Source organism: Protobothrops mucrosquamatus, unplaced genomic scaffold, assembly GCF_001527695.2.
Source record: "Protobothrops mucrosquamatus isolate PMUCROS unplaced genomic scaffold, P.Mucros_1.0 scaffold1069, whole genome shotgun sequence".
Lineage (NCBI taxonomy): Eukaryota > Metazoa > Chordata > Lepidosauria > Squamata > Viperidae > Protobothrops > Protobothrops mucrosquamatus.
In genome coordinates, this window is record NW_015387297.1 from 261,348 (window position 1) to 273,757 (window position 12,410).

Below are 12,410 nucleotides of genomic sequence, written 5' to 3' on the forward strand. Positions count from 1 at the left end.
CAGAATTATAGCCATATTATCTTCATTGAAACAAAGGATCAGCATAGATTTGAATAAAATATATTTTAAAATAGCAGAAGCATTCCAAATAAGGCCAGGTCCTGCCCGTTCCCTTACAGATTTGGGGGGAAAGTCCTAAGTACAATCCCAATGCAAGTAGCATAGCAATGCCCATTCCCCACAGCCCAAGAGTAGTCAGCTACGTTTACTGTTACCATCTCCAAAATAATTTTGAGAGAGTTGCAGATTCAGAGGTGATGGTTCCAAGAATCAAAAACATGTTGGTGCCTTCCAAGTGACTCTCAATTTTTCCTTAATTTGAAGCCCTACAATGAAAGTTTTTTTAGGACTGCCACATAAGCCACAGATCAGCCATGAGGTGCCTGCACTCACCATGGTATGTGACCCCTGCGCCCAACACACACAGTCCATGGGATCCCTAAACCAAATAAAAATTAGTTTTAATCTTAAAATAAAAAGCCAAAATATAGAATGTCAAAATCTCAGGCGATTGTCAGCAATAACAAGCTTTCACAAGCTTTTGTAATCTCACTAGGTTTGAGCTGTGTGTATATGTTCATGTGTACTCCTTACAGCCCATCCTGGAAGACCTTTGTCCTCCACAGATTGGGAACCATTGGTGGTTCCACAATCCCTTGCCACCATTCATTTTGCCTCAGGTTGATGCCAATTATAGCTGGATACATTTAGTGGGCATCAGATGCCTACAAGTAATCAAGATAAATCAAAGTCCATAAGATATATCCATTCCATTGTCTGTTTCTGGCAGAAGGTTGTTTTGGAATGATTACATCAAGCCCATTTTGAAGATCATTTTGAAAGGGCAGTATCCTGTTTTCTCTGCTAAAGAGCCTTCTATCAAGCAGGAAAGGTAATAAAACAGAGACTAAAATGAGAAACATTGAACTATTGACTTTAGCAAATCTAAGATTAAGATAGGAATAAAAGCTTCGCACACAGAAGGTAATGCACAGAAGGCTTCATTATGAAGCTAAATAGCCATCACTCCAATCTATTGTTGAAGCTTTTCTTTATGCAAAACAAACAAAATTTAAAAATCCATAAAATAATCTTCAGAGCAGAGAGTACTTTGCTGTATGCATAAATATAGGTTTTCCCAACTGTCCCAAAATGTCTCAAGTCTGTGCCGATTTTTTTTCAGCATTCCTTTTCCTGTTCACCAGGAACGGAATGGGAATAGGTTGTTTGTTTGTTTATTAAAAAGTGCTTTTGTAAAGGATGCTTTTTGGCTCAATCGTTGATTGGAGAATGGAAAGTATCTCAAATGCTGCTTTTTATACATCTCTGCTGCTGCGGTCCAACGCTTAATTCTTTGTGCAACTATCATCTTTGTACAAACCTTTTAACGCAAGAGGTTAAAGTGGCTGCACATATGGAACAATCCTCTTTCAACTCCACTTTAACTCATTTTAAAACATGCTCATAAAGTAATTTAGTTTTTCCTCTATTTGGGATATCTCTCCATGAATGTGAAGCTTAAAAGCTAGACTGGCAACAACAATCTGGTAGCCTAAGAGTGCAAACTAGAGAAGGAGATTAAAGGTAGACTGTGGATGAGCAGTGTCTTTATGCAGATTTCCCTTCCTGCTGGATAATTAATTGCATATGGCTCCTTCCACTAGGGGGCACTGTGGGCAGGCAGGAAGACAGCCTTTGGATGTAAAGATGGGCAAACTAGCAAGCGGGTTTCAAGCTGAAGGACAAGGATGAAGCAAACCAAGGCGCAGAAGTAAACAATGTTCTGGCCAGTTGATCAGAAAAATCACAGGAGGCAGGGGCAAGGGGAGGGGGAATACATACTTTGTTGTCTGAGTTTTGTCTCACACCTCCTTTTAATTCCTTATTCATTAGGTTCCTATACGTTTTATGGCCAGATCCCAAACTCATCAGAATTATAGCTCTTTTGAGAGACAGGTTATTCCACTATAGTTGATTTTTATCCAACTTAAAATGTACTATTTTTTCTCAAAATTCTGGGATCTTGAAAATGTCAAAACTGCCCACTTTGGGATTTAGCAATCTGAACAACAGCCCTCCCCCCCCTGCCCAGCTACCGATAGTGCATAATGCTGTGCTTCCTCAACCTTTCCAGCATGAAGGCCATGAAATCCAAAAAAACCCCCAAAAACAAAAATCAGAAGTCTTTGATCTTCTACTAGTAGCATGAGACTCAGTTCCAGCCTGAGTCTGGCTGGACTAAACAGAGAGACTAAAATCAGTGCCATTCAATCCATTCCTAGTAACTGGACATCCGTATTTCCAACGTATCCCAATGCGTTCTCCAAACACCGAAGGGTTAGGCCATTTCCAAGTGCCATTTTGTCTTCCAGATTTGCATTCAGGGAAGTAGAGCAACTACAGCATGTCTTAGCTTCATGGATCAAGCAGGGGGCCTGGATGATCCAAAGTCATTTGGGAACTCCGTCAGAGCCACCAGGAGAGAGGTGGGCATGCTCTTATCATTCCAGGAATTTGTGAATGTCCCCGTTCAGCTGATACTGGGGGCCCATGGCAGTTTCACTCAGCGGCGGGCAGTGAGTTGCTCCACACTGGCAAGTATGGATCATCATGACCTTCTTGGTAAAAGTGCTCCCATCAGGACAACGGAAGGGTACATTTAGCGTACGAGTACGCAGGGGTACACAGCAGCGGCCATCCAGGCAGGCCCCACAGAAGCTTGGCTGGTAACGGCGTGGGCTCTTGCAACCAGCATGACTGAATCTCACTGGCTCTTGCACTTTGTGCGTCCTCAGACATTTCTTGCCTTTCTAAAAAAAAAAAAGGGGGGGGGAGGAAAGCATTTAACGCTACACCTCTAGACCTCTTTCAGGCCCAGACCGCTATGAATTATTACAGCTTTCCTCAGTGTAGTGCATTGCAGCAACCTATCCAAAACATCTTGCAAACACGGACAGTAGAACACTGGATATATTGTCCCAAATATCCCTGGAGAAGATCAAGCTACAGAACATTTAATTAGGGTGCCTGAAATGAGAGCCACAGATCAGCATCAGTTAAAGAATGCTGACTTCTATTATGAGATACCCCATTCCTTACCCAGAATCTCTTCAATACCTGGCTGCGGGAAACTCTTATTTTTTTTATTAATATATACATTCCCATTCTGATTTCCAGAAACTGGGTTATATAATTTCCCCGTTTTGATTGCAACTCTTGTCAGCTCCACACAGCCTATGGCGAGGTTCAATGGGGAAGGCTGTTACCACATCTTTTCTTTGGGTTCTGCCATCTCACCTTTAGCTTTGAAAAATCAGGCTGCTCACAGGGCCTGACCTGACACAATCGGGTTTCTTTGATCAGCTTGCATTGGGGATTATTGCTGTTGATGCGGGTAGAGATGCCAAAACCGCAACTCTTAGAGCACGGGGACCAGCGTGTGGTCTGGGACAAGCATTTGCGCTCTTGCTTTGTATCCTGATCCTGGAAGAATGGTCTCCATCCTGAGGAAAGAGATGGAAAATCTCATTACTTGACTATCATAGAGACCCCAAGAGAGACATGAGCAAAAAAACCCCCAAAACATCCCAGCAACTGGGATGACTATGAACAACAAGATGCTGTTAATGGACCAGTAATGGGAAGCCATTAGTGTACTGCTAGTGAGTAGCTCATGGCTGGGCACTTTCAGAAACTGAGCAATTATTTAGATCAGGGGTAGGCAACCTTGGCTCTTTTATGACTGGTGGACTTCAACTCCCAGAATTCCTGAGCCAGCCACGCTGAGGGGAAAGGGAGAGGTTTCCAAGCTGAGCCATGCTGGCTCAGGAATTCTGGGAGTTGAAGTCCACCAGTCATAAAAGAGCCAAGGTTGCCTACCCCTGGGCTAGATGCTCAGATTTGTCCAGCAAAGTTCCTCTTATGCTGAGAAGAGCCTCGGTGGCAGTTCTGCTGCTCCACATGGGCATTTCATGAAGCAGTCAAAGCAAACCAGGCATCAGAAGGATATATATAGGACAGATGCTTATAGCGCAGAAAACTGAAGAAAGAGGAAGAAAGGGAACAAATTTGAGTTCTGGGGTTTAGGTACCAACTTTTCAGTTTTTAAAACTTTGGTGACTGAGCAATGTATTAGATCAGTGGGGCCCACCTGATATCTGCAGAACGGGCTTTCCTCTTCCCCATCCCTGTAAGGCAGTGTTTCTCAACCTTGACAATTTTAAGGCACGTGCCTTAAAATTGTCAAGGTTGAGAAACACTGCTGTAAGGTTAAGAATGTCTGGGGACGTTCCTTGCTTCTATTTTTCATGGAAAATTAAACAAGAGTCAGGGGAGACTCTTACAGCCATGTGTTTTTTTCCCTGCTGTTCTTGTGCTGGGAAGAAGCTACATTGACATAAATTGTGTTGCTCCCCCCCCCAACTATCTTCACCGTGACTCAGCAACATGAATGGGGAGTGATGCTGTTGCCCTCGTGCAACTTTTAACACAAAGTAGTTTCAGGACAGTGACTGGTGGATATCTTGCTGGTTTTTCCAGAAGGAAATCCAACCACCTCTCCTGAACATGTGCAGAGTGAACTGATAAATCAACATCTCATTTTTATCATTTGCTTCTGACAAACATATCAACCTCCCAGGAAATCCACAGTCCTCTATAAAGCCTGTGATGATCCAAAAAACCCACTAGATGGCAGCATCTATTAAACCATTCTAGAGGGGTAATTAAAAATACATTCAAGGGTACATCAAAGGATCTCTGCTTCCCCATCCAAAAGGTGGGGAGGAGCTCATTGGAAATGCACAAATGCCTGAACCAGAAAAGAACTTGATGCTATTGTGCCTTTAAATCATTTGCCTCTAGATCTTTTTCTTTTTCCCCTCTGAAGCTCATTTCCTCATTTCTGATCAAGTAAAGCAGGGGTAGGCAACCTTGGCTCTTTTATGACTTGTGGACTTCAACTCCCAGAATTCCTGAGTCAGCTGTGCTGGCTCAGGAATTCTGGGAGTTGAAGTCCATGAATCATAATAGAGCCAAGGTTGACTACCCCTGAAGTAAAGTATCTTTTCTCCCTCCCATTTTCTCCCTCCCATCTTTTCTCCCTCCCATGCCCCATGAGGGCATGTGTGCCTCTTAGGCGTCTTCTGATTTATATATTTATTTACAATCTTCCCAATACATACACACCCTGTACACTCATATCAGATAGCAAGAATCCTGGTTGAAGATCTATCGGTCTCCTGGGAGTTTGATATTGTAAAGATAGAAAGACCAGGTTGCAGCCAAAAGCAAAATACTCCTGGAGGCCCAGTGCCCAACAATTGATGGCGAGAGGTGTTCCTATGGCTGACCTGCTGAGCCAACGGGAGTTGAGCAGACAATGTCCCTGACCGTGCCATCCCCAGGCATGTCTGCATTTTATGTTAAGAAAGGAAAAAAACTGGAACAACTAAAAATGGGTCTGGGCTGTCTCAGCAGTGGGCTGCAGATGAGAAGAAAGTAATGGTGTTAGGATACGCCCCACCAAAACAATCACCTATCTTTGGGCTTTAGCCAGCAGGATGTGAGAATTAACCCACAGAATTATCTTGCAATCCCTGAGTTCTTGAGAAAGTGACACTCTGGAAATCAGGTGGGGGGAAAAAAAACCTCATCTGGATGCAGTGCTTTCTGACCCCACCCTCACCACCCACAGTCATGTTTAGTAGAAATAGCAGCTGGAAACCAAAGCAAAATGCAAATAAAGAATCACATTTCATGACCTCAAGGAGCATCAGATTTAGATCGCAAAAGGGCAACAGGGTACTGCCATTTTTACCCCTATTTTTGTTTAGTGTTCCCATCCTACTTAGGATCACCTCCCCAAAACAGGGTCAGCTTTTTATCTCTTGTTGCTGAAACAAAACTATTTTTAAGCTCAGCTGATGTCCTATGCACATCTTGTTGCTTGTACTGTATGTACACTGAGAGCTTATGCACCGGAGACAAATTCCTTGTGTGTCCAATCACACTTGGCCAATAAAAAATTCTACTTTATTCTATCTTCTGAAAGCACAAGCTATTGAGAGTGCACAGACTGCATATAGGCAGTAAAAACAGAGAGATTGCAAAACTCAGCCTGAGCCAGAAAATTTAACAGACAACAAATTTAGGAGGCTGCCTTGGCCATTGAATTCGTATTCAGTCACATTTAGATTATATTGCTTCGGATTTCCATGTATTGCTCCTCTAAACCTAATCTGAATAAGACCTAGTGTAGGCATGCAAAGTCATATTTCCATTATATATTATAAATGAGGTATCCCTATAAACTACTTCAAGAACAATAGGTTTGTCCTGAAGCAGTAGCACCACGCAGAGAGCCTATGACATTCCAGCCTTAAAAAAGATGATTAGTGGATATTCTGGTTAGATAATCTGTAGCAGTTGTTCCTTCAAAAGAAATACTCCTGACAGATGCAACTCTGTGGCCTTATAGCTACCCCTCTCTAGATCTTTGGAGCAATTTCCCTATGATTTCTTCTCAACTTTACCAAGATGAATATTTCTTTCAGTTGAATAACCCTAATCCTAACCCTAACCCTAGCTGAAAACACCCACTAACTCTGGTGGGGCTTGAGTAACTCAACTTTGCTGACTTTCTGTCTTCTGCCCACTTACCTGGCAGGTTTTTCCAGTGTCCGCCTTTGCCCACATAGATGATTTCATTGCTACTGGCCTCTCCTTTTGAGTTGTACTCAAAAGTGATACCTTCATACTTCTTGGATCCTTTGCTGCACACAAATTTCTTGCAGCATTGACCAGGCAGTTTAATGAGCCGGGGATTGGGACAGCCTAGTGAAGTCAGAGGCAGTTCCAGTGGGCAAAGAGGTTGGCAACCCACCGCTCCATCAATGCACGTGCATTGATGTTTGCAACTAGGCTGAAAGTTCTCTCCGTTTTGGTAGATACGGCCATTGTATTCGCAGGTCCGACCTTCTTGCTTTGCTGAGGAAGGGAAGAAAAAAAGATGTTCCACTTTAGCAGTTGTGTGTTTAAAGGCGTAATCATATATAACGTACATATCTATAAGAGGGGATCCTGTTAGAAGCTGCAAATTGCATGAGCTACTAAGATGCTGTGTTGGAGCAAGCTATCACTAATCATGCCACCGAAGATCCTTTTTCTTTCCCCAAACCAGGTAATTTCTTATTAATCTATTTTCAAACGAACATACATAACATCCTTTGAAATAGCTGCAGAAAGAAGTCTTAAATCACTCGGAACTTCAGCACAAAAATTTCTCAACCTACATCTAATTAGGATTTCACCTCCATAGTCCCCGGGGAGCACAGTTCACACAACAGACCTGAAAAATAACCAGGAGGTATCGAGAAGACATCATGGTCACATCCCACTGGTCTGCTCTAATATACAACCTCAATTATTGAAGCTGGGAGTGGTACCCGAAACCTCAAGAGTTAGATTATGCAGAAGTGATGAACACAGCAAGTCATTGGCTATCACCATTAAAAGTCAGAGGAAGATATTTATTTGCAGGACTGGGTTTTTAGGGGCCATGTCAACAAGAGGCGAGTGTTCTGAGCTTTAAATAGACATGTGAAAACAGGATGTGAAAAGCGCACACACGGCCTGGGATCAGGTTGCAGTGGCTCGGGATAGGGCTGGAAGGACTTTGGCTGGAGGGTCTGGGGAGAAGAATTCTAGCATAAAAGGATGTGGTCTTCCCCTTCTTGCTCTGCAACAAATTGTCTTCTTTTTACTTGTTCTGCATGTGCTTATAGGCTTTCTTTTATTTCCTGTCTATTTTTTCCACTGGGTGTATGAAGCTATGACTAGATCAGGGGTAGGCAACCTTGGCTCTTTTATGACTCATGGACTTCAACTCCCAGAATTCCTGAGCCAAGGAATTGCCTACCCCTGGACTAGATCATCTGGAAGTCACAGTTTTTAAAGCAAGTCTGCTCATGTATGTACATCCTAGAAGTCTTACCTATGGAAATAAAAAAAGGTCATCTGCTCTGCTTGCTAAGAAGCAAACCTCCTTCAGTTATGCAGTCTGGTTTTCTGCCTGCATTCTTTCTACTTTCACTTCTGCATAGCTACTAATTAAAAATGTCTCTTTTCTCAAATTTATATCACTGCCCCAATCTCTTTGTACACTACTCTACTGTTGAGCACAGAAGTTACTAGGTACCTACAGAGTGATCTTATTTGCCAGTAATCTAGAGGAAGCTGGGATAAGACACAGTATTTTGAAAACTTATTGTTAGGTCCAAGCCCAGAGACAAGACGCTGATATCTAATCAAGTCCAATTCTTTATTTGCTTGCACCTAATGGACAGAATCTTGCCAAACTAAAGCTGTAACTTTCTAACCTAATAGATGTACCCTGAGAGATTTTTGCTACTCCCACTGCTCCTCCAGGTGCACATTCCATCACACTTAGACAAGTTGTCTTCATTAGCTCTGAATGATCTCCCTATTTCCAATAACACACCAAATATCTCTAAAAAAATATCCTTGGGCATGGAGATCAGTCCAGCTCAGATTTATATGCCAAACAGCCTGGACAAACAAAACTGCCTTCTGTTAAACCATTGGTCCACCCAGTCAAAACTGTCTACACACACATTGATGAATAGCTATGCTTTAAGCCTCCCACCAGTCGTCCGGCGTATTTGGAGATATTACCTCCCGTGACCTTTGGCTTGCCACAAAACAATGGATGAAGGCCTCTTTCTAAGACAGGTGGATTTGGAAGCATTCCCTGCTACCCAAATACAATGCGGCTGTCTTGTGAAACGGAGGGTAACTAATCTGTTGTTCGCCACATCAAGCACTTCTCAGTGCTTAATCATCTAGAAACTTCACTGGGCTGAACACTGTATTATGAGCCAGAATCATGTAAAACTTCACTGCAAATTCTTAATTATTAACACGGGGTTTCCCTAACAGGACACACATGCAGAAATCCCATTATATGAGCTTACAGAATTGTTTTAAAAAACGACTTTTTTAAAAAAAAAAAAATTGCTAAAAAATAACCCACTGATACTTCTCTCCAGTTTCAGCGTAGATTTTTAGAAATACAACCCCAGCCTGGAAGCCCAACCTTCCGTCATCCAGAGGGCAACTTCCAGATCCCTCTTCCAGCCTGGCCCTGTCCACGATCTCTGGGAATCTCTGTAATCCACCTCATCTGGAAGGCCCAGCTTAGGGACGGCTCCTCCCGCTCCGCTCCTAAGCGTGCCAAGGATATAATAAGACTCGGCGCCTCTTACCCCAACAGATGCCCCGGTTCGCTAAAGGATCGGCCCCAAAATTGCACTCCAGGCCTTTGTGAGGATCGCAGGGCGACAGCTTGTCACAGTCCTCGTTGAGCTGGCGGGCGCACACTTGGCAGCAGCCACAGCCGTCGAAAACCGAGCTGACGCCGGGAGGGCAGCGAAGGGGACGTCTTGCGCAGCGGCATGGGAAAGGGCAGCGGCCGGCGACCTGCAAAAGAGCGAGAGCGGACGGGAAAGGCAGTTCTTTCGGCAGCCCTGCGAGTGAAACCGTCCAGCTAAGCAACTACCAGCAGCCTCCAGTTCAGGTGAAAACTGACACCGAAGCCGTTTTCCTAGATGGCGCTGCGTGCCGCGCCGTCCCGGCATTCTCTCTCCGCCTCCCCCACCCCCCGCCCCAACCGCGCCGAGGTCTCCATCCCGTCGACCTCCGCGGGAATACAATTCTGGAGAGCAATCAAAGCGTCCGCCGCGGAGACAAGCGGAGGCCGTGCGGCCGGCAACTTTGGGAATCGACGGAAGCGGAAAAGGAAACCGCTGCGCACCCTCGACGGGCTGGTGCTATTCCTGATCTCGCCCGGCTTGGATTTAGGCAGGCGGTGAGGTTTAGCCGGGTCCCCTCCTGGGGTGTTACGGAACACCTAGGTCCCCTCCTGGGGTGTTACGGAACACCTAGGTCCCCTCCTGGGGTGTTACGGAACACCTAGGTCCCCTCCTGGGTGTTACGGAACACCTAGGTCCCCTCCTGGGGTGTTACGGAACACCTAGGTCCCCTCCTGGGGTGTTACGGAACACCTAGGTCCCCTCCTGGGGTGTTACGGAACACCTAGGTCCCCTCCTGGGTGTTACGGAACACCTCGGAGGTCAAAAGGTATAGGGCTTCCTGCCTGAGCAGGGGGTTGGACTAGAAGACCTCCAAGGTCCCTTCCAACTCTTACCATTCTGTTATTCTGTCAAGCCGAATTCGGTGGCCAGATGAAGCCGGAACACGAAGGGGAGTGCACCCAACCCGTCCCCTAGTATGATCTGAGTCAGCCAAATCCACCACCCCACTTCGGGAAGGTTAGCGTTGGGGGCTAAGCAAGCTAGAAGCTGCTACTGGGGATTTAGTGAGAATTTGATCCAACCCCCCATATGATTTCTGCTGTTTTGACAGCTAGTCATTGTTTACTGTCGTAGTGACAGTAACGTCGCACACACACACACACACCCAGTTCACTTGTCGAAGTAGAGGGGAAAGGGCTAGTCTAGCTAAGACTACTCACCAGAGAGAAACACAGCAGGAAAGCAAGGAGGGTCAGGGCAGCCGGTCTCATTCCTGTTTGATGAGAAAAGGCGGCCAGGAAGAGGGCGACTGTTGCTGAAGGAGAGAAGCAAAAAGAGCAGGGAGGCAAACTCCCAAAGGATCCGGATGAGACAGAATTGACAGTTGCTGCAAAATTGTCTCCCAGACGCCTTGCCTCTATAAGGTCTCGGGACACTGGCACACCCCCTTTTACGCTACTTTCAGTACCTACAGAGCTATAATGTTCTTTCTGTATTTATATTTTCCCCAGGCACTCCCACCTACCGGGCTGAGGGCCAATAGGAGCCTCCTGTCAGCCAATAGCAACGGTGGCGCACTTCCAAACATTCCAGGGGATGGACTTTGGAAAGGTAGGAGGGGCCGCATGAATAGAGTCATTCATAAAATTAGAAAGCCAGTGCATTCCGAGGCGATGTGCATTTAGTCTCGCGCGGGCCAAGATGTTCCGCTAGCAGAGAAGCACTTTTTATGCAGACTGTTGAGAATAAGGTTCTTACTCCCATGGGGCACATAGCTGCATAGGCAATCTTGTGTGAGGAGTAGCCACAAACATTCCTGACGTGCAAAAAAACAAATTAGGCAGAAGGAAAACACCATGGAAGAAGGAAAAATAAATGGGAGGAGGCCAACACAGCCTTTAGCAGAGCAAAACTCCAATCTGACTTTAAGGTAGATTCAAAAGCTCTGGAAACCGGGAGCATCCAATACTTGAGATTACTATAGAGAGTCTGAATGCCTGTGATATTCTGTGCAGTTTTCAGGAGAATGCACAAGTGTCAGGTCAGGCTGAATTTATACCAATGAATCTAGCTTAATCTTAAATGCACATAGACAGCACCAGAAAGAATGAGGGCTACTACCACTAAACCAAAGTTACGAAGAGGAGAGGGCCGGCATCTATTCTGCTCTCAACTCCTTGGAGAGAGAAATGCTATCCCTAGGATTACCTGCATGCTGCGGTTCAATTTATCAACTTTCATTTTTTAATGAAGCTACATGACAATCTTTGTGGCCCTGTTTCAAATGCACATCATATGCTGAGGGATGAAGGGCCTTTCAATAGTTTCTCTCTCCCTCTTCCCACCTTTGGTATTATGAAATACGGTCTGTTGATCTTTGCTGTTTTAACCACAAGCAGGATTGCATTGTTCCTCATTGTATTGGTGCGTGTGTGTATATATAAAACTCTTTTATTGCCTAAAATGTTTGATTGTAAGATGACTAATAAATCTCTAAACTAAGGAAATAAAATCATAAACTAATTTAAAAACAACCTTTGTCACATCTATATAAAGAAGAATGGTTTCACTACAACAATTTCTCAGAAGAAAATAAAAGAAGACAGGACACTCCATTATCTGCAAATGTTTACAAAAACTATATAAAAAAAGCAAACTTAGATTTATGGGCTATACCGAGTAGTTGCCTGGGTGAACAATTGGCACAGTCATGGAAGTTATTCCTAGCTTTGATCATCTCAAAATACATTTTTCCCCATGCACCCACCCATGTTGACCTATTTTTCCATATACCCAGAAACGGGTATCCATTAATATCTTTGTAAAGGGCAGACTAGAATTAGAATGACAAAAGTGCCTGCCCTCAGGACCTCAACAGAGCCCAGCAGAGGCCTGGGTGTAGTGGATCTTAATTTTGTTCTTTTGTGAGCTAGGTTTTGTCTTTTCTCAACCAAAGACTCATGGAGCTTCCAATAATCATGGCAGCACAAAGACTGTGCCGACACTTAGCTTCTATGTTAACCAAATCTTAGATGAAGGGTGCCTATGATAGCATTCTTCAAATAGCTGAAAGAGTGT

General features: G+C 44.4%; 1 protein-coding gene across 1 annotated transcript; it reads right to left on the minus strand.

Moving 5' to 3' along the window:
* Positions 1–2,174: 2,174 nt before the first annotated feature.
* LOC107291152 (protein CYR61-like) lies at positions 2,175–12,103 on the minus strand. The gene is made up of 6 exons (XM_015820118.1): positions 12,100–12,103; positions 10,553–10,647; positions 9,285–9,498; positions 6,661–6,987; positions 3,298–3,503; positions 2,175–2,810 (listed from the first exon to the last, which is right to left on the minus strand). Exons 1-6 carry the CDS (start codon positions 12,101–12,103, stop codon positions 2,502–2,504), a joined length of 1,155 nt encoding a protein of 384 aa, XP_015675604.1. The 3' UTR covers positions 2,175–2,501.
* Positions 12,104–12,410: the final 307 nt, after the last annotated feature.

Excerpts from the sequence above, each read along its gene's own strand:
- LOC107291152 (XM_015820118.1), bottom strand. Across the intron at positions 6,988-9,284 it reads GAACCGGGGCATCTGTTGGG|CAAAGCAAGAAGGTCGGACC; the intron begins GTAAGAGGCGCC and ends TCCCTTCCTCAG. Across the intron at positions 3,504-6,660 it reads ACACTGGAAAAACCTGCCAG|GATGGAGACCATTCTTCCAG; the intron begins GTAAGTGGGCAG and ends CTCTTTCCTCAG.